Source organism: Tamandua tetradactyla, chromosome 5 (assembly GCF_023851605.1).
Source record: "Tamandua tetradactyla isolate mTamTet1 chromosome 5, mTamTet1.pri, whole genome shotgun sequence".
Lineage (NCBI taxonomy): Eukaryota > Metazoa > Chordata > Mammalia > Pilosa > Myrmecophagidae > Tamandua > Tamandua tetradactyla.
This window is the reverse complement of record NC_135331.1, coordinates 93,295,375-93,316,692: the sequence shown is the minus strand read 5'-3', so window position 1 is coordinate 93,316,692 and position 21,318 is coordinate 93,295,375. Positions and strand designations below refer to the sequence as shown.

Below are 21,318 nucleotides of genomic sequence, written 5' to 3'. Positions count from 1 at the left end.
CATACTACAACAACGATAAACTTTGAAGACATCGTGTTGAGTGAAATAAGCCAGACACAAAAGGACAGATATTGTATGATCTCACTTATGAAATAATTAGAATATGCAAATCCATAGAGTCAGATACTAGAATATAGATGAGCTGGGGCAGGGTGGGGAATGGGAAGTTAGCACTTAGTTGATACAGAGTCCGTTTATTTTGATAACGGATGGGGGTGATGATATTACAACTTTGTGAATGTAATCAAGACGACAGAATTATATACTTAAAAGTGGTTAAAACGGAGAGTTTTAGATTATATATATGTTACCAGGATAAAAATTCTTTAAATGCTGTAGAAATGTACAACGAAAGAGAAAACCCTAAAAATATAGTTCATAAGATTATAATATTGTTTCAATTGCCACAAAGGCAATCACACAAATATAAAATGTTAATAGTGGGGGGAATCTGTGTGTGGCTTGGGGGAGGTATATGGGAACTCTATACTTTCTGAATGATTTTTCTATAAACCTACAACTGCTCTAAAAACAATGAAAAAAGTTATATGTGCCCAAAGTGAAAAATACGAAAAGCACAAAAAGTATAAAATAGGTAATAATAACTGCTCACAATTCCTGTATTTTTTAGAAACACTGTACACATTTTAGAGCAACAGCACTGTTAGGTGACTTTGTTGATTGAGATTAAGTTGTTGGAGGTTGAAGCTTGAAAAATAACTAAACTTAGATGTGCATGAACTAAAACGAACAGTGTAAATATTGTATGTATAATTCCATGCAGTGCAATCATCTACCGTTTGATCCCACCTGGAGGGATACCCACCAAAATGTTGGTAGTAGTCAGAGCTAGGACTAGGGTAAGGCAAGTGAGGGGCCTGGGATGCCCAGTGTACACTCGTGGAGTCGTACAACTGCAGGATCAGCATCTGAGAATGAGCGCCTCCTTAGATTTTGTCCCGTAGTAACCTCACGCGCCCCACTTTCTTCTAGGCCCAGGTAGTGAGTGATCTATGGTTCCTGGAGTGTGGGGAGCGCACTGCCGGGGCAAGACGTTCTTTCAGTTTGCTAGCTGCCAGAATGCAATATACCAGAAATGGAATGGCTTTTAAAAGAGGGAATTTAATGAGTTGCTAGTTTACAGTTCTAAGGCCGAGAAAATGTCCCAATTAAAACAAGTCTATAGAAATGTCCAATCAAAGGCACCCATCCAAGGAAAGATACCTTGGTTCAAGAAGGCCAATGAAGTTCATGGTTTCTTTCTCAAGTGAGAAGGCACATGGCGAACACAGTCAGGACTTCTCTCTTGGCTGGAAGGGCACGTGGTGAACACAGCATCATCTGCTAGCTTTCTCTCCTGTCCTCTGGTTTCATGAAGCTCCCTGGGAGGTGTTTTCCTTCTTCATTTCCAAAGGTCGCTGGCTGGTGGACTCTCTGCTTTGTGGTGCTACAGCATTCTCTGCTCTCTCTGAATCTCCCATTCTCCAAAATGTTTCCTCTTTTATAGGACTCCAGTAAACCAATTAAGACCCACCCAAATGGGTGGAGACATGTCTTCACCTAATCCAGTTTAACAACCACTCTTGACTAAATCACATCATCCAGGGAGATGATCTGATTACAGTTTCAAACATACAGTATTGAATAGGGATTATTCTACCTTTATGAAATGGGATTTTGATTAAAACATGGGTTTTCTAGGGGCATACTTCCTTTCAAACCAGCATAGATGTCTACCCCTTAGAGGGGTGTGCTCCTTACCAAAAGCCTGAGCTTCAGTGATGATGTGATTGTAGGTCAACCTGATAAAGGAGAAGCAGGCGATTCCCCGGAAACAAAGAACACTTTGTGGAGAACACTTGGGGTTTGAAGAGAAGAGAAAGGCTAGTGGGTCTGAAGCTCGGCGAAAAGAAGAGCAAAACTTATATTACAGAAGTTGTGTTTTCCCAAGAGTTTTAGAGAAATTTGTTATAAAACCAAGAACCTTGGATTAGGTGAATTAGATTGTAATTATATGAGTGCTGAGAAGATATAGAACAGGAAATATAAAGTGAATGCCTGTGTTCAGTGTTCTGAACCAGAACTGAATTAATAAGGGTCCTGCTATGTGTCAGTTTCTGTATACATTAGTTGGTTAGGTTAGTGAAAAGGGAATAACAAAGGAATATATACTATTGTGGTAGACATATTGGATATGGGGATAACCCAATATCCATTCCCAACCGCTTTTTCCTTGCCTGCCTCCATGACAGAAGATAAAAAAAAGTTTTGCCCCAAAGGTAGTTTTCCCACAAGTGTGGTCTTGCTTTTTCTACCGGGTGGCCGTGTAACACAATTCTGGCTGATGATACTTCAGTGGAAGTCTACTGGAGCCTTCTCAGGAAGTTCTTGCTTTCTTGATTAATGGAAAAGACACAGCTGGTGCTGCTGGGAATCCCTTCAATCCCTCTTGAATGTAGATGTAGGTGCCCGGAGCTAGGGCTGGGGCTACCAACTCCAGTGGCGGAGATAATCACAGAAAAGTCAACCCTGATGTCATTAAGCCATAAACCTCTAGAATTCTTGGTATGTGAGCAACACAAAGTCTTATGTTCTAGTTTGCTAGCTGCCAGAATACAATATACCAGAAACGGAATGGCTTTTAAAAAGAGGAATTTTATGTAGAGCTGTGTTCCAGTAGCCACGTTTCTTCATGATGATTGAACAATGATATAGCTTTCACAATGTGACTCTGTGATTGTGAAAACCTTGTGTTTGATGCTCCTTTTATCTACCATATCAACAGACGAGTAGAACATATGGAATAAAAATAAATAATAGGGGGAACAAATGCTAAAATAAATTCAGTTTAATTACTAGTGATCAATGAAAGCAAGGGGTAAGGGGTATGGTAGGTATAATCTTTTTTTTCTTTCCTGTGTTCGTTTTATTTCTTTTTCTATTGTCTTTTTATTTCTTTTTCTAAATCGATGCAAATGTTCTAAGAAATGATGAATATGCAACTATGTGATGATATTAAGAATTACTGACTATATATGTAGAATGGAATGATATGTTAATATTTTTGTTTGTTACTTTTTTTAATTAATAAATTAAAAAATTTTTTAAAAAGAGGAATTTTAGGTTGGTAGTCTACAGTTCTAAGGCTGAGAAAATGTCCAATTAAAACAAGTCTATAGAAATGTCCAATCAAAGGCATCCAGGGAAAGATACCTTGGTCCAAGAAGGCCAACGACGTTCAACATTTCTCTCTCAGCTGGAAGGGCACATCCAAACATGGCAGCGTCTGCTGGCTTTCTCGTGGCTCTACCAAAAGGGACACTCTCCAAAATGTTTCCTCTTTTAAAGGATTCCAGCAAGCAACTCCACCTTCAGTGGAGCCACACCTCCATGGAAATCATCTAATCAAAAGTTACCATCCATAATTGGGTGGGTCACATCTTCATAGAAACAGCCAAAATGCTCCCACCCAGCAATATTGAATGAGGATCAAAGGGCATGGCTTTTCTGGAGTCCACCACAGATTCAGACAGGCACACCTTATTTGTTTAAGCCACTCTGATCAAGTTATCTGTTACTTAACAAGAAAATCCGTTTTCACATCATGTAATTACTGACGAGTAATCAATCATTTACGTTCAACTAATACCAATGTTTCCTGCAATTGATAATTTTGTGGAAATTAACTACTTATGAGCAATCCAATCCTTTATGTTCAGTTAATATCAACCTTTTCTCTGACTGGTAACAGTGTAGAAATTCTAAAGTGGTGAGATTCTACCCACAGTTTGGTGGGGGTATGGCTGTAACCCTTTGTAATAGCACAGAAGTGAAGACCTGAAGTCTGGGCAACTTTACCAAACAATGTGTACAGCAAATAAACAGAAAGCAATATTACTTTGCCTGATATGTATTTTTAACTTCAGAATCTCTTGGACAAGTATAACATGAGCATATTGTATTAGTCATACTTTTCAGATGCAAATCCAAAACCAAACCTAGCCAATTTACACAGAAAAGAACTTAATTAAAAATATATTGAGGAATGCACAGGTTGTTCAGTGGTAGAATGCTTGCCTGCCACATGGGAGACCAGTGTTTGATTCACGGCCCATGCAACTCTCCCCACCCCACAACGACCCCCACAAAAAGAAAAGGATATTGAAACATATATATCTGGATATATACAGAAGGTGGAGAACTGGAGAGCAGGTCTTAGTGACAAAGGATGCAGAAACAAAGCCAAATGCAAGAACCACTGTCCTCACCCCTGGGCACAGACCTTGAAGCTGGTGTGGCTGACAACACTGATCATGGCTGCTGGCTGCTGCCACCTATGCCAAGGCTGCATCAGCTTCTAGAAACTGTACAGAGTAGCCACCACCCTTGCCAGAACAGATTCAGAGTGATCTTTCCAGGGCCGGGACTAGGGGGAGATGAGTGAGTCACTTGCATTGGGTGCAATATTTAAGGGGGTGCAAAAAAAAAAATCTCAGTTACAAGATAAGAATTATTTTAATGCAATATTAAAAAAAACTAAATTAATACAAAAATTCATGATGAACTACATATCAAAATTTAAAATAAAGACAGGCTCCAAAAGGACCAGAATTAAAATGAAGCAAATGAGGCCAAAGCATGCAAGTGCAGGGTTGGTGTGGCATAAGTGACTGGTGGCATTTAGGCTTTGTGTCTACACCCAGCTGCAAGGGAGTCTGAGAGGATGTTTGGCATTTTGGGTTTTGATATTGGGAAATGGGCTCTGTCTAATAAATTGGGTGCTACTCTAAACATGTGAAGGGGGTTTGGGTGCTGGGTGGCCAAAAGAATGACAAAAATCCACTATACTTATTGAAGTCAAAGTAAAATGCCATCCTTTGGCTCCACACAGGGAGAGCAACATATTTTGGATGGACTAATTCGAGGAAAACTTTGGTGCTTATTAGGATAGGAGTATAGACAAATTAATCCAGAAATATAGAAAGGAGGTGAATTCTCTCTTCTGAAACTTGAAAAATTCCAAGGAAAAGATAAAATTTGAACTGGACTTTGCAGGAAGGAAAGAGGAAAAGTAGAAATAACACAGGACTTCAGTCAGGTGATGGGGACTGTTTTTGGTTCCTGGTTTACAAATTGTGAGAACTCAGGCAGGTCACTTAGTTTCTCTGAGTGTTAGTTTTACTTTATCTGTAAAACTTGACAAAGTTGATCCCAGTTGTGAGGATCAAGTGGGATTAAATGAGTGAAAGTGGTTTGTAAATTGTAAAGTACTATGCAAATATCTTGCACTGTTATTAAGTCATTAAGGAAGGATAGGACTCTGACAAAAGCCTCTGGGGGAGAAGCGCTTCTGGGTGGAGAGGATAAAAGGTGAACTGGTTTCTGGGTGAGGCGAGACAAGAGGAAACCCGGGTTTTGAAGTCTAGCAAGATGAAAGAAGTCAAGGAAGTCCTGTGTTTTTAAGACCATTAAGGAACTAAAGCCTGGGAGTCCAAGTTTGCAGGATAAAATTTGGCCCTATGGTCTCACACACAGTTACAAGAGCACGAGGTATAATAACTCATCACAAAATACCGGAACGATTTGCACACAAGCTTATTTTGCTCTGTAGATGGCCCCTTTGAAACCAAGCAGGGACCGTGTCTGACACTTACTTCCAGGAGCCTGACACTTTCTGGTCCGGAGTGCTGTGCTCCATTCTTTTCTGTTGTTGTTGTCAATTAATTTTATTTTTTTCCTGTTTTTTTTTTAAAAAACATTTTTTAAATTGTGAAATATAGATGCAAAAAAGCAATACATTTCAAAGTACATTTTAACAAGCAGTTATATAACAAATTTCAAAGTATGGTATGGGATACAGCTCCACAATTTCAGATACTTCCTTTAGCTGCTCTAATCCACTGAGGACTAAAAAGAAATATCAATAAAATGATTCAGTAGTCATACTGATTTGTTAAATCCTAACTTCTCTGTTCCAACTCCTCATTTGATTCTTCTCCCATTCTTTAGGGATATTTGGGCAATAACCATTCTAACATCTTCATATGGAAAAGGGGTGTCAACATTATGGAGAAGAGGGATGCAAATGGTTGATGCTCTTGGAGAGACTGGTACTTCTGGATTTCAGGGCTTATCTGTCATAGAAACAATATGGAAGTTTTAAGTTTCTGAAAAATAAACTTAGTGAGTGAAACTTTATTATAGAGTCTCAGATAGAGCCCTGGGTATTCTTTAGGGTTTTCAGGAATACTGTTAGTTGGGGCTTGACATACCACAGCAATTAGCAATATCTAGCTGAAGCTTGCATAATAGTAACCTCCAGAATAGATCTTGACTCTATTTGAAATCTCTTAGCACTGAAGCCTTTTTTTTTTTTTGCATAGACTGGCACCTGGAATGAAGCCTAATTTTGTTACATTTCTTTTCCCCCCTTGGTCAAGAGGGCCAGGCTCATGCCTGGGAGTTATGCACCACGTTGCAAGGGACACTTACACCCCTGGATGTTCCACACAGTGGGGCAGGTAATGAGTTTATTTGCAGAATTGGGCTTAGAGAGAGGTCACATCTGAGCAACAAAAGAGGTTCTCTGGAAGTGGCTCTTAGGCATAATTTTAGGTAGGTTTAGCTTCCCTGCTACAGAAATAAGTTTCATAAGAGCAAGCCTCAATATCCAGGAGTTGGCCTATTAATTTGGGAATCCGTAATACTTGTGAGAGTATCAGGAATTTCCCGGGGTCAAGGGTGGGGTGTGTGAGGGGATGCGTTTAACAGGTTCTCTCCAGTTCTTGAGGGGCTTTGCAAATACTTTTTTTTATTATCTTCACAACATACTCAGGAATGCATCAGGGTATTACATTAAGTTATACGGAATTATAAGATCTCATTTCCTACTCTAGGCTCCATGTGTTTAAGTTGTTTAAATGAACTAGCCAGCAGGTCAAATTAGTTTTTTTTTTTTTTTTTTTTTTTTACAAATGAGTGCATGCAAAACTGGTTAAATCTTAGTAAAGTCTGTAATCTACTTAATTGTATTGGTCTAGATAATTGCATTGGGTCAATGTCAATTTCCTGGTTTTAATAATGTAGTATAATTTCTGTGTGCTACAGAAAATTTAAATTTTGGACAAAATAAACATCTCTTCCTTTGGTCTCATACAGAAGGCGAAGTTTTAGAATACAGACTGTATCATCCTTTATCCTATATCCTGATTTACCTTAGTCCCAATCAGATCAGCTTTGTTCGTATCTCTGATTGAAGTCTGATATCTTTTTTGGCTTTTTTAAAAACAGTTGCTGTATAGAGTAACGTTGACTTTCAGAACAGCAGAACTCTAAGTCTGAGTCTTACCTGTCACACAGGAAACAAAGTTCCAGGGAAATACCAGGTTATGCATATTGATGTGCTCCATTCTTAAGGAATGAGTTAGTGCGATAGCTAGTAAACTTGGGGACTGCCTTACCCCAACAGGTGGTAGAGATTAAGCTGTTAGGTGGCCTTGAAAAGTAGGTTATTTTGTGCACACTGAAAGCCCTTGAGGTAGCTGATAACCAAACCTATGCCAACTCAGCTGATCACAGATAATGCATGTTGATTCTTACTGCAAGAATAGGTGGGGCCAAGGGCTCCAATAAACCTATTGCTACAATGATCAAAAACCCAGGGGGAAGAAAAACCATACTAGTGATAAAATTTCACAGAACTACACATACACGCACACACAAATGAGTGCATGCAAAACTGGTTAAATTTTAGTAAAGTCTGTAATCTACTTAATTGTATCGGTCTAGATAATTGCATTGGCCCAATGTCAATTTCCTGGTTTTAATAATGTGGTATAATCATCTAAGAAGTTGAGGAAGCTGGGTGGGTGATGGGTATACGGGTGCTCTCTGTACTAATTCTGCAACTTTTTGTCAGTTTATAATTAATTACTTCAGAACAAAAAGTTAAAAAAAATCAAAACCAATCTCCTCGTTGCCCCCCCCATCTTTACATGGCCTCACATCTCCAACCTCCGGCCCCACCCAGGTCTTGACCGCTAGGCGGCCAAGTAGGGAGGACCGTGGGTGGGTAGGGCAGAGCCGCGCATGCGCAGGCCTGCAATCCCGGCCGCGCTGCCGGGAAGTCGCGCATGCGCGGCCTAGGTGGCCGCCGCGCCAGCCCCTCTCGGCTGCGGGGACCCGGGCTGCCTTGGCCCCTCCACGCTGCCGTCCTTTCCGGCAGTTGGGGTGCTTCCTGTTGTCCTCGCTTTCAACCGCTCTTCGACCTCGACCCCAGAGCCTCTGGCGCCTTCTCTTACCTCTCTGGCTGAGAGGTAAGACCGGCTGCTGCCACTGGGGCTTCATCTGTTCACACGTCGGGACTGCTGGCTGGACCGGGATCTGCAGCTGTCTGCTGCCCCCAGCCCCGCCTTCCCTGGGGCTCTGGTAAGTGTCTTACTGCCACTGCCATCACTCCATCCCAGACTTTTTCCTTCATCTTCTCTTCCCGCTACCTCTCGGACCCCCCCTTCCCATCAGCGCCCCCTTCCTAGCCCAGTCCCCTCGACCCCGCCATCCCTCTTCTCAGCCTTCTGTCAGTCTCTTTTCTCCCGGTCTCCAGAGGCTCCTTCTCCGGCTTCTGTACTTCTCCCAGGCTCCCCACCCCGACCTTTTTCTTCCTCTGTGTGCATTTGGGACGGGGATCCAGGCTGTTTTCTGCCTGTTTTCAGTTTTACTTGCTTCCATCGCTCAGTCCCCTCAGTCGTCATCAATTTCCACCTCCTTTCCCTTTTTTCTGGGATCTAGGAACCTGGGAGCTGTTCTCTTAGGCAGAGATGTGGAAAACCCACCTTGAGATCTGATTCCTTTGGGTTTGCCCTTTCCCCCTATTTTGTCTTAGGATGCTGGGCTTCTGATAATCTTAAGACCACAAGAAAATGTAGTGGAGACTTTAGAGAATGGAAAAGGGACAGAATCAGCGGAAAGGAAAAGGTTGACAAGGACTTAGGGGAAAGTGCGCAGAAGGGCTAGTAGAGAGACCAGATCTTTTGCATTATGAAATGACTAAAAGACTTGAAAAGAAACTTGTTTTTTAAGAAGTGCGTGGGGAGAGGTTGGATGAAGTAGACCCTGTGCTTCCACTTCCTTTCAGCTCACCTTGTCTCCAATTTAGCCAGGCGGTAGATGTGGTTTCCCTAAACATAAAACAACCACCACTACAATAACATTCTCTCTCAGCCCCAAACTTTAGATATCACCTTCCCCATGAGAAGATATCTCTAATTCTGTATAGAAAAGCATTTCCCATCCTGAGTGAGGTTTTTTAAAATAGTGGATTCCACAATTCTATTTCTCATCACACGTACATACTGTCAACTCCTAGGAATGGATATAAAAAATGAGGTTTTTCCCCCCTACTAAATCTTTCGTAAGATGCTTACTAAGTGCTTAGCACTGTTCATGAGTTTGAGGAAGGATGTTAAAATGAGTATAAGACAGGATGCTTGTGTCCCAGTGGCTTACAGTTTGATAGGAGAGATTAGATAGATGACTTTTAAGGAATAGTCCTGGCCTCAATATTGAATTGTCCAAATGAAAGAATGTGGATTGTCAGTCACAAAGAAATAGACAAAATATTGGTAAGGGAAGAAATAGTTGTAGATTTAAGAGTACCGTTGTAAAGTTGATCAGCCGGAGAGGCTTAACTATTTCTATTGAATAAAATGGTAGTTTTCCTTTCACCTTCTTTTGTGTCTGCAGTCCTGACCCCTAACTTTTATGAGGGCCACATCCACTTCCTTTTTTTTTTTTAAAACTTTTTTTATTAGTTAAAATTAACAAACAAAACATTTAGGTATCATTCTATTCTACATATACAATCAGTAGTTCTTAATATCATCACATAGTTGCATATTCATCATTTCTTAGTACATTTGCATCGATTTAGAAAAAGAAATAAAAAGACAACAGAAAAAGAAATAAAATGATAATAGAGAAAAAAAAGACTATACATACCATACCCCTTACCCCTCGCTTTCATTTACCACTATTTCAAACTGAATTTATTTTTAACATTTGTTCCCCCATTATTTATTTTTATTCCATATGTTCTACTCTTCTGTTGATTCCACTTCCTTTTGTTAATTTTTTTTTTTTAACTTTTAAAAATTTCTCACCTACTCATTATTCCCTAAATCTGCAGAGTTGAAGGCGAATGGAACAAATAGAGCAAGGGTCTTGAGTGGCCTGTAGTTCAGGGTGTAAAGGCTTGAATTATGAAAGCATGAGGGAAACCCCTGTCTTAATAAATTAAGTACTGTTAACAGAGTCCAGAGACTTCACAGGAAAGTCTTTCAACCTGCTGGGTCTCACCCTCAGGGAAAACCGATGCAGGTGACTCTTTCCTCCTGATAGGAGGCCAGTTTGGTCTGGGAAAATCTGGCTGGGGTCTATAATATCTACGTAGACCCTCCTAAGTGTGTATGTGGGGGGGAAGGCACCACACAAGCAGGGCAAGAAACAAGAAAACAAGAACTGAAGAATTCTCCTCTGTTAAACAAAACTTAAGCTAAAGGTCCAGATAAAGCTGAATGGAATGTCAAAGAACAAATTAAGTACTGTTTAGGTCCAGGGAATCTTTGAATTGCTACTAGGGCAATAGTTATTGTATCTTTTGATTAAAAGTTATTAGAATATTCCTGGTGCCTGCCCATGTAAAAAAAAAAAAGATTATTAGAATAGGCGAAACCTTTTATGAGAGATTGAAGAGAAGGAGGAGGAAGTTTGGAGAAAGGTCAAACGGAAGTACAATGCAACCTTTGCCATTATATTAGAGACTGTATGTGAAGGGTTTAAACCCCCTTTCTAGAGAATTTGTTGGCTTAACATATGAGCATCTTTTAGTTTACTTTATCTCCTGTTGATCTTTTTAAAAGATTAGGAAGTAATACCAGGGACCTAAATGAGTCAAACTTTTTTTGTTGTAATTTTTTCATTTTCTAATGTATCCATCAGTGTAAGTGTAATCTTTGTTCGTTAGCTTTGTTGACAACTAAAAAATCATTAACTTGCTCAAATTACATTTATTAATCACCTACTATAAGGAAGGCACTGTTTGTTTTAGGCTAAAGTACTCTCATTTTCTTGTTATTTTTTATGTTGAAGTAATTTCAGTTGTTACAGTGTAACCACACATATATAAAGGGCCTCCAGAAATTTTCAGACAAGGGAGGAGTACAGAGCTCTCACTTGCTTTTGCTTGTTTTTGGATCTGGTTTTAAAATTTCTTCACAAATGCACTTAGAGTGCATGTGGTTTTCATTGTGGGCGGAGGGGGTACAGGCTGACAAATAAGGAACCACACCCAAGCTGCATAAACCAAACACTTTTTTTCCCTCTAATTCTATCATCTACTGATTTCCTAAAAGCATTTGAGTTTGCTTTAGTATCACTAGAAATTTCCCCATAAAAATAATTTGATATTTTAAAGTAGGGTGTAGCTCTGAATATATCATCTTGCATTTGTGATTACTGATCATTTTGGCAGACCGTAAATCAAAATATTTGATGGTGAAGTAGAGCCTTGATTTTGGCTCTTTGCTGAAAGGATTTTTCTGTGTTTTATTTTCCCCTGAGTATCTTCCCCCTCCTTCTTTTACATTATATTAGTTTTGTATTAATGCATAAAAATTACCCTAACATTTCACAACTCAAGACAACGCATTCATTTTCTAATACAATTTCTGAGGATTAGGAATTCACAATGGCGAAGGGAGATGGTTCTTGCTCAGGTTCTCTCATTAACTTGCAGTCAGGCTATCAGCCAAGGCTGCAGTCACCTGAGGACTTGACTGGGAATGTTTAATGTTAAACTTTTTTTTCTTAGAATAACAAACAATTACACATTCCTTAAAAGCCTTAAAGTCACAAATCAATTTTAAAAACTGCTAAATATTAAGGGTAGAACCTTAAGAAAACTTCATAAAATGTACTATCATTGGAAATGATCCTTTATCCATCCATATTTTTTCTCAAGTTTTATTAGAGGTAGGCCATGTGGGAGGAAGGTATAATAAGGATAAAAGATTGAACATTACTCCAGTGCAGGAGCAAGTCAGAATTGATGAACAGTGTGGCCAAGTATGACAATATAGGTTGCCAAAAATATCTGGGAGTAAGTGAGATTTTAAATTTAGGGAAAAAAATTTCAAAAGCTACCTAAACTTGTTGGTGTTGGTTTTTCATATGTAAAGATATGTTATCTTCTACCACTAGAATTATAATTCAGATTTTTTCTGTTTCTATTATAGGTCTTTATTTTATCTTCAAAATTCAAATAACAACAAACATTTACCAAGTATAAGATTTGTGTCAGAACATGTCTACCTATACATCAGCTTTTTAGTTTAGTTTGTGTGTTTTTAACTATAGGAATGATAAACTTAAGAAGTTATTGGTCAGTGGCTCAGTGTCACAGCCACTTGCCTGCCATGCCGGAGACTTGGGTTTGATTCCTGGTGCCTGCCCATACCAAAAAAAAAGTTATTGGCGACTAGTTTGTAAAAGTATATGCTCGTTGAGGAAGATACAGAAAACATAGAAAAGCACAAACAAGAATGAAGTTTTCTATTGCATTCTCACTACTTAGAATTAAGCCACTAAAAATATGTATATAGATACATATATTTCTAAAAGTTCTGGACACTTGTAGTACATAATAAATAAGATTGATATCATGCTGTACATTTTGTTTTATAACCTGTTCTTTTCACTTAGATTGGAAACATTTCCCCTGACATGAAACATTTGAACATATTTTAATTGCCCTATGTTTCGTTATAGGACTCTTTATATTTAATCAATCCTCTATTGTTTATTCACATTATTTCCAGTTTTCCTTTGTCATTAACAGTGCTTCTTTGAACCTACTTGTGTATGAATCCGTACAACCTCTATTTTATTCAGGGTAGATTCCTGGTTGACAAAGAACAATACTATTTTTTTCTTTTTTAAGATTGTAAATTCTTTATTCTTTAATGCAGTGCATGATTACATTAATTTTCATCATATAGCTGTGCATTTATCATCAAAATCGACTTTTTTGTGAAAAATAGCATATATACAAAGCAATAAATTTCAAAGCACATCACAACATTTAGTTGTTGAACGGATTTCAGAGTTTAATATGGACTACCACTTCACAATTCTAGGTTTTTACCTCCAACTGCTCTAAGACACCGGAGATTGAAAAAACATAAGTATAATGATTCATCAGTCATACTCATTTGTTAAATCCTACTTTCTCTCTTTAACTCCAGCAACACCTTTGAACTTTCTCCCACTCTTTAGGGGTGTCTGGCTGTGCCATTCTAACTTTTTCATGTTGGAAGGGGCTGTCAGTCATATGGGATAGTGGGATGGAACTAGTTGATGTTCTGGAGAGACTGGCCCCTCTGCATTTCAGGACTTACCTGGTCCAGAGACCCATCTGGAGGTTGTAGGTTTCTGGAAAGTCACCCTAATTCATGGAACCTTTGTAGAATTTTATATACTGCCCTAGGTGTTCTTTAGAATTGCCTGGAATGGTTTTGGTTGGGGTTTGGCAGGTTATGATAGGTAGCAGTGTCTAACTGAAGCTCATGTAGGAGTGACCTCCAGAGTAGCCTCTCAACTTCGTTTGAACTGTCTCAGACACTGATACCTTATTTATTACACTTCTTTTTCCCGCTTTTGGCCAGGATAGAATTGTTGATCCCACGGTGCCAGGGCCAGGCTCATCCCTGAGGGTCATCTCCCATGCTGCCAGGGAAACTTTCATCCCTGGGTGTCATGCCCCATGTAGTGGGGAGGGCAATGATTTCACTTACAGATTTGGGCTTAGAGAGAGAGAGAGGCTACATCTGAGCAACAAAAGAGGTTCTCTGGAAGTATCTCTTAGGCATACTTATAGGTAGGCTAACCTTTTCTGCTACATGCATAAACTTCAGGAGCGCAACCCTCAAGATAAAGGGCTTGGAAAAACTGAATGTGTAGTCAGGAATGGATATTTGCACACTGGTGTTTGGCTGCAGTGGACCCACAGTGAATGGAGGTGGCCTAAGAGTACAACGACTGAGGAATGGAAGGGGGAACTATGGTATATGCATACAATGGACTAATGTAGCTGCAAGAAGGAATGAATTTATGAGGCATGCAACTAGGTGAATGAACTTTAAGGACTGTATGTTGAATGAAATGTCAGGAACAAAAAGATAAGTATTATGCCTCAATCATATAGACGAACTATAATATAAAACCCGGAAGTCGCGAACATGGGTTATGAGGTTGGGGCCTATTGTAAAGGGTCCTAGATTATAAGCTCTTACAGCAGTCATATATTCAGGAGGTGTAACTGTTAATTCTGAATTCTGAGATATTAAACTGTTTATATATAACTCAGTCATTTCCAGAAACTTCAGATATTTTTATGATACCTGAGACTCAGAGCTCATGAAAGTCATGAGCTCTAAGCTATGAAAGTCAGCAGTACCCCTTACAGGAACTATTTAAAAAGTTGAAAAAGTGATCAGACTTTGAGTAGAGATATGAATGAAGCTGGTCTGGAAAGGATTAAGTTTATATCAGAATACAAGGTAGAGGATGATGTCATCCATATTTTAAAACTTCAACTTCTATGTGAGACTAAAGGGAGAGATGTTTATTTGGTGTAAAATTTATATTTTGGGTAGTGCATTTCCTGATTTAACCTATATGGTCAGTTTTATTGAATACTATAAAAATTTTGGATAGGGCATGAGATTTTGTTGGTTTGTCCAGGTTAGTGTAATGCCCCCATATATCCCAGAGTAATTTGGGCAATGAATAAAGAAGTATTTGCAAAGTCCTCTTGGGGCACTGGGGAGAAAGGAGAAAATGAAATCAACTTGCCCATTTGGAGAATTTCTGATATTCTCACAAGCAATGGGGACAACCAAATGAAAAGGTTGAATCCTTGATTTTTGGGTTCGCCCCTATGAAACTTATTCCTGCAAAGAATAGGCTAAGCCTACTTAAAATCAGGCCCAAGAATCACCCCCAGAGAGCCTTTTTTGTTGCTCAGATGTGGGCTCTCTCTCTCTAAGCCAACTTGGCAGGTGAACTCACTGCCCTCCATATGACGTGGGTCATGACTCCCAGGAGTGTAAATCTCCCTGGCAAAATGAGACAGAACTCCTGGAATGAGCCAGGACCTGGCATCAAGGAATCGAGAAAGCCTTCTTGACCAAAAGTAGGAAGAGAGAAATCAGACAAAATAAAGTTTCAATGGCTGAGAGACTTCAAAAAGAGTTGAGAGGTTATCCTGAGGTTTTCTTATGCATTATATAAATATCCCTTTTTAGTTTATGGTGTATTGGAGTGGCTGGAGGGAATACCTGAAACTGTTGAGCTGTTTTTCAGTAATCTTGATTCTTGAAGACTATTAATATAAAATAAAGATATAACTTCTACAGTGCGACTCTGATTGTGAAAACCTTGTATCTGATGCTCCTTTTATCCAGGGTATGGACAGATGAGTAAAAAAATATGGATAAATAAATAAATAATAGGGGGGACAAAGGGTAAAATAAATTGGCTAGATGGAAATAGAGAAGGTGTATGGTATGCATGAGTTTTTTCTTTTCTTTTTTCTAGAGTGATGCAGATGTTCTAAAGAATGATCATGGTGTTGAATACACAACTATGTGATGATATTGTCAGCCATTGATTGTACCCCAATAATGGAATGTATGTGTGTGAAGATTTCTCAATTAAAAAAAAAGATCAAGGGTTTGGCCTATTGATTTGGGTGCCCCTAATGTTTGACACATATCAGGGGTTCCCCTGCTGATAAAGTTTAATAGTTTAATATTTTTTTCTCCCATCCCTCAAGGGACTTTGTTAATACTTTTTGATTATCTGCTTAATATACTCTGGGATTTATCCAGGCATTACATTAAGCTTTACAGGATAAAATGCCCTCATTCTTATTCTGGGCGCCCTATATTTGGATTGTTTAAATGATCTGTCCAGACAGGTTGAATTAGATTATATACTACAGAAAATTTAAATTCTGGACAAAATAAACTTTTCGTTCTTTGGTCTCAAAGAGTAGATGAGGTTCTAAAATACAATGTCTTCCTTACCCTGTATTCTGAATTACCTTAATCCCCACCTGATTGGCTTCATTCTTATCTCTATGTATTATGTATATTCTTAGTTACGTATATGATATCATAATCTTGTTCTCTTCCTTTTAAAAAATGCAACACTTTGTTTTAAAGTTATACTTGTCGATTGGAGGAACAGGTAGTTAGTTGTTTCTGACTGTTTCATGGTATTTGCTAGTATGCATCTATAGCATTTTATTTATGCATTTCTTTACTTAATTGCCTTTAACTCCATGTAACACATGATGGCATAACAAACATCCTCTCTCTCTCTCTCTCTTTTTTTTAACGTGGACAGGCACTGGGAAACCGGCATGGCAGGCGAAAACTGCCACTGAACCACCGTGGCCCGCCCCACACATCCTCTCTTTAATGGATATCATGTACTTGTTCCCTTAAGAGCTTGTGTGGGAATTTCATTGGGCTTTATACCCAGGGGTGGGATTGCTCGGTCGTAGGGCATAATACATATTTGTTTTCACTAAGTACTAGAATTCTCTTTGTCTGGCTTTTGTAACATGTTACCTGATTGTCCTCCAGAAAATTTGTACCAGTTTACATTCCTACTAGCAGTGTAGGAAAATGCTTAATTGGTGAATTCTAACTCCAAAACAGATAATTCTCCTTTTCTTTGTTTCTAGCAGCCATGGCAATGACAGGTTCAACACCTTGCTCGTCCATGAGTAACCACACAAAGGAAAGGGTGACTATGACAAAAGTGACACTGGAGAATTTTTATAGCAACCTTATCGCTCAACATGAAGAACGAGAAATGAGGTAAAGAAGTATCATTGAAAGAATTATGTCATGGTTGTGACATCTGTGTCTGGTATCACAAAGAACATTTGAAATATCATTATCAGGAAATAAGAATAGCAGCCAAGATATAGCCTATTCCATTTCAATGGAATGACAGTATAACAGATTTCCAAAATCTGTTCTACTAATCCACTTATTTATTTCTACTGTTAGTCGGTAACACAGAATTCATTGCCTATCCCCAAGTCATAAAGGTATTCCATGTTTCTTCTGGAAGTTTTATAGATTTAATTAAAAAAAAAAGTTCTAAGAAATGATGAATAAGCAACTATGTGATGATATTGAGAATTGCTGATTGTATATGTAGAATGGAATATGTTAATATTTTTGTTTGTTGTTAATTTTTTTACTTAATAAAAAAAAATTAGACCTAAAAAAAAATTTAGTTGTTATTTTTTTGTAAGAGAAGTTGTAGATTTATGGAAATACTGTGCATAAAATATATAGACAACACCTTGCGTTAGTGAGATACAGTTGTTAAAACGCATGACAAAATATTTTATTATGGTACTTTTGATTTGTCTGTTGTTTACAGTAGGGTTCATTTTGTTGTATAGTCCTAGTTTTTCCCTTTAATTTTTTTTTTTTTTAACATGGGCAGGTACCGGGAATCGAACCCAGGTCTCCAGCATGGCAGGCGAGAACTCTGCCTGCTGAGCCGCTGTGGCCCGCCCCCCTTTAATTGTATTGACCTAAAATTTACTTTTTTTGACAAGTGTGTGAGTTGGGAATCGAACCTGGGTCTCCCACATGGCAGGCAAGAATTCTTCTGCTGCACTACCCTTGTACCACCCTTAAAATTTACCTTTTAAATCACATTCATGTATATAATTCAGTGCTGTTAATTATATTCATATAGATTTAATTTTTACATTTAGTTCTTTGACCCATCTTGAATTAATAAGTATGTGTGGTATGAGGTAGGGGGTTGAGATTTAATTTTTTCTTTATCCTGTTGTTCTGTCATCATTTGTTGAAAAGATTGTCTTTTCTCCATTAGATTGCTTTGACGCTTTTGCCAAAAATGAAATAGCCATGTAAGTGTGAATCTATTTTTGGAATCTCTATTCTGTTCCATTGGTATATTTGTCTTTCTTTATGTCAATATCATAATGTCTTGATTGCTGTAGCTTTGCAATAAGTCTTGAAGTCAGGTAGTATAGGACTTCCAATTTGTTTTTTTCTTTTTTGTTTAAGACTTTGTTGACTCCTTTAAGTTCTTTATATTTCCATATAAATTTCAGAATCAGCTTGTCAATTTCCACAGAAAAGCCTAATGGAATTATGATTGGGATTGTATTGAATTTATAGATGAATTTGGAGAAAATTGACATCTTAACAGTGTTGACATCTTAACTGATCCATCCTTGTGGTATATTGCTGTGTTTATTTAGGTGTTCTTTAGTTTTTATTCAGCGGTATTTTCTAGTTTTCAGTGCGGAGTTTTTGTGTGTCTTTTTTTTTTTTCATTTGTTCCTAAATATTTTGGTTTTTTTGGATGCTATTATAAATAGATAATTGAAATTTCATTTTCCAATAGTTTGCTGCTAGTACATGGAAATACAGTTGATTTTTTTATATTGACCTTGTATCCTATGACCTGTTAATTTACTTATTCTAGTAGTTGTTTTGTAGATTTCTTAGGATTTTCTATATAAACAACCATGTCATATTCAGATAGACAATTTTACTTTTTCCTCTCCAATCTATACACCTTTTCTGTGCTTCGTTGTACTGCCTGAGACTTTCAGTGTAGTGGTGACTAGAAGTGGTTGGAGTGCACATCTTTGTTTTGTCTCCAGTTTAAGGGGACAGACTCTCAGTATTTCAGTATTACTTATGACGTGAGCTGTAATTATTTCAAAGATGCCCTTTATTAGGTTAAGAAAGTTCCTTTATATTCTTATTTTGCTGAGAATCCTAAGTGGGTATTGTATTTTGTCAAATGCTTTTTTTCTGTATCTACTGAAATGATCATATGGGTTTTCTCCTGTATTCTGTTAATATGGTGAATGATATGGACTGATTATTTTTATCCCCAAAAGCACTGTTTTTATTTGTATAGAGTCCTGATCACTTCAGGGGTAGGAGGAGTTGGAGAGGTTCCTTTTTCAATCCAGGGGCCTCCCTAATACTGTTTTGTTTTTACCAAACACATAAGCAAATGACGTTATGGATTTGGTAAACCAATTACAATGATAGTCTCTAGTCCTTCTCTGCTAGAGCAACAAGGTGAGCATTAATCTCTACTTCTATAAGAATCCTGAATTTAGAATGTTCAACTGTAACTACGCCAACTTCTATTTCTGAAGGTTTGAAATCAATTGATAGAATAGTGGACAGAAATGTAATTGCACATTCCACTGTCTGTTCAAGTGTCCAATCAAATTTCTTCTTCACTTTTTTTTCAAGGAAGCTGGTTGACTCAGTTTGTTTAACTCCTGCTGCAGTGGCTTTAAACCCAGAGCAGTAACCTTCACAGTCACACTTGTACACCTGAAAGCTTTGTTCTTTATCTATATCAAGTGAAATCATACAACCAAGAGGCTTCATTTCAGCATTCTTTGTGTAGACCTGAGAAATATCTGCAGTTTGTTTACATAGCATGTCCATAGGAATGTCATAGCCATACTGGTATTTCCAATTAGCTGCTTCATAGTGTGCCCTCTGTACCTGGAAACTGCTGTCAGTTGTCATTCCTGTCATCGTACAGCCAGTTTTTACTGTTATCTTGAATAAGTGAGTCACTGTGCTGGAATCCAATAATTTGTCCAGGTACTTGCTTCTGTGTGACAGTCACTGCACAGTCTTTCCCTCTAACAGCTGCTGATGTAAGACCACCCTGGTTAATAGTCTTAAAAGCATATTCTTGTTGGTAGAGGCAGCACTCAGATGAAAAAAAATGGTAATGTGACAGTCAAAACCAGTGCTAGAACCACAGGATGTGTTGGTGTACCCACTACTTCAAATATAGCTGCTGGGCCCTGTGCTCCTGCACCAGGCAAACATGGACTACTTTTTTAATGTTAAACTAACCTTGCATTCCTGTGATAAAATCCTTTTGTTCATTATTATCCATTTCATATATTGCTGGATTTGATATGCTAATATTTGTTAAGGATTTTTGCACGCACATTATTCAGAGGATATAAATCATAATTTGTGTGGGAGGTATGAATTAACCTTGACTATGCAGATCTATATGCAAAATAGCAAAATATTTTATACCTGGTGGTGGCCAGTACTTGGTTGTGCAAACACCAAGTACTGGCACAGTGTCCTTTGTACTATGGGAAATTCAGAGATAAATTCTCATAGTATACCTTCAGGAGTGTGAAACCTTTGTATTATTTTGAAATACAGCTACTTTCTTGAAATCAGAGCTTCTGGTGTTGTAGTTGTAAAACAAATGCTTATGAATTCTGGTTTACTTGTTTTATATAATGATAACTTGTTTTTATCCTACCAACTCTGCTCCTCTAGGTATGGTTTATTTATTTTTTTTATTATTATTATTTTTGCATGGGCAGGTACCGGGAATTGAACCCAGGTCTCTGGCATGGCAGATGAGAACTCTGCCACTGAGCCACTGTGGCCCACCCTAGATATGGTTTATTATTGATATATATTATACAAGATAATATACTTTTTTGTTTACATTATTAATAAGTGTTACATTGGGATTTACACTAAGATTGTATTCCACAATGAGTTGAAACCAGTGCTTTTTTAAATTGGTAAACCTGTGCTTTTTTTTTTTGTATGCTGTGTGGTGAGTGTCACATTTCATTCTTTTTCCATGTGCGTATCCCCTTATTACAGCACCATTTGTTGAATTTTTGTTTACTTGATTTTTGTTTGTTTGGGAAGTGCATGGTCCAGGAATGGAACTTGGGTCTCCTGCCTGGCAGGTGAGAATTTTACCTCTGAACTACCCTTGCACCCCCTGCTTTTGGTTCTTAAGGTGGAAAAAATCTTCCAAAACCTTTGTGGTTTTGTTGTTTCTTTCTTTTTTTTTTTTTTAAATTTAAATGACTGTATTATAAACGATATTCACCACTCTTTTTCATTTAAAAAAATTAGAGGTACTTTGAGTCTTTTATCAGAATCTCCTTGTAAATCTTTCTCCTTTAGAGACCTCTTTTTGGGCATAAATTGTAGTTGTGTTTGAGTTTCTTGATACAGTTTGATAAGACTATTTTTTATTATTGTCAGGTAAACAACAGTGATTGGCATGAGTACCTCCGTAGTAAGCAAGCTAAAATTAGAATGGTCAGAAACAGGAGTTTCCAAATTTATATGGTGTTATGGGAGGAAATATCATAGAGCCTTG

General features: G+C 38.0%; 1 protein-coding gene and 1 pseudogene across 5 annotated transcripts in view; one reads left to right on the top strand and one right to left on the bottom strand.

The window, feature by feature from the left end:
* Window positions 1-21,318, top strand: part of STK38 (serine/threonine kinase 38) — a 99,061-nt gene that overhangs the window by 38,619 nt on the left and 39,124 nt on the right. The window contains exons 1-2 of one of the 5 annotated variants that reach the window (XM_077161619.1): window positions 8,122-8,427; window positions 16,808-16,943. In XM_077161619.1, the coding sequence (XP_077017734.1) occupies window positions 16,813-16,943 (131 nt within the window). In that variant the 5' untranslated portion in view covers window positions 8,122-8,427; window positions 16,808-16,812. Of the gene's footprint in view, window positions 1-8,121; window positions 8,428-16,807; window positions 16,944-17,985; window positions 18,023-21,318 lie in introns of those variants that run through there. The other 4 variants (XM_077161618.1, XM_077161621.1, XM_077161620.1 and 1 more) reach the window with 4 other exon arrangements.
* Window positions 19,191-19,691, bottom strand: LOC143684558 (proteasome subunit alpha type-6 pseudogene; annotated as a pseudogene).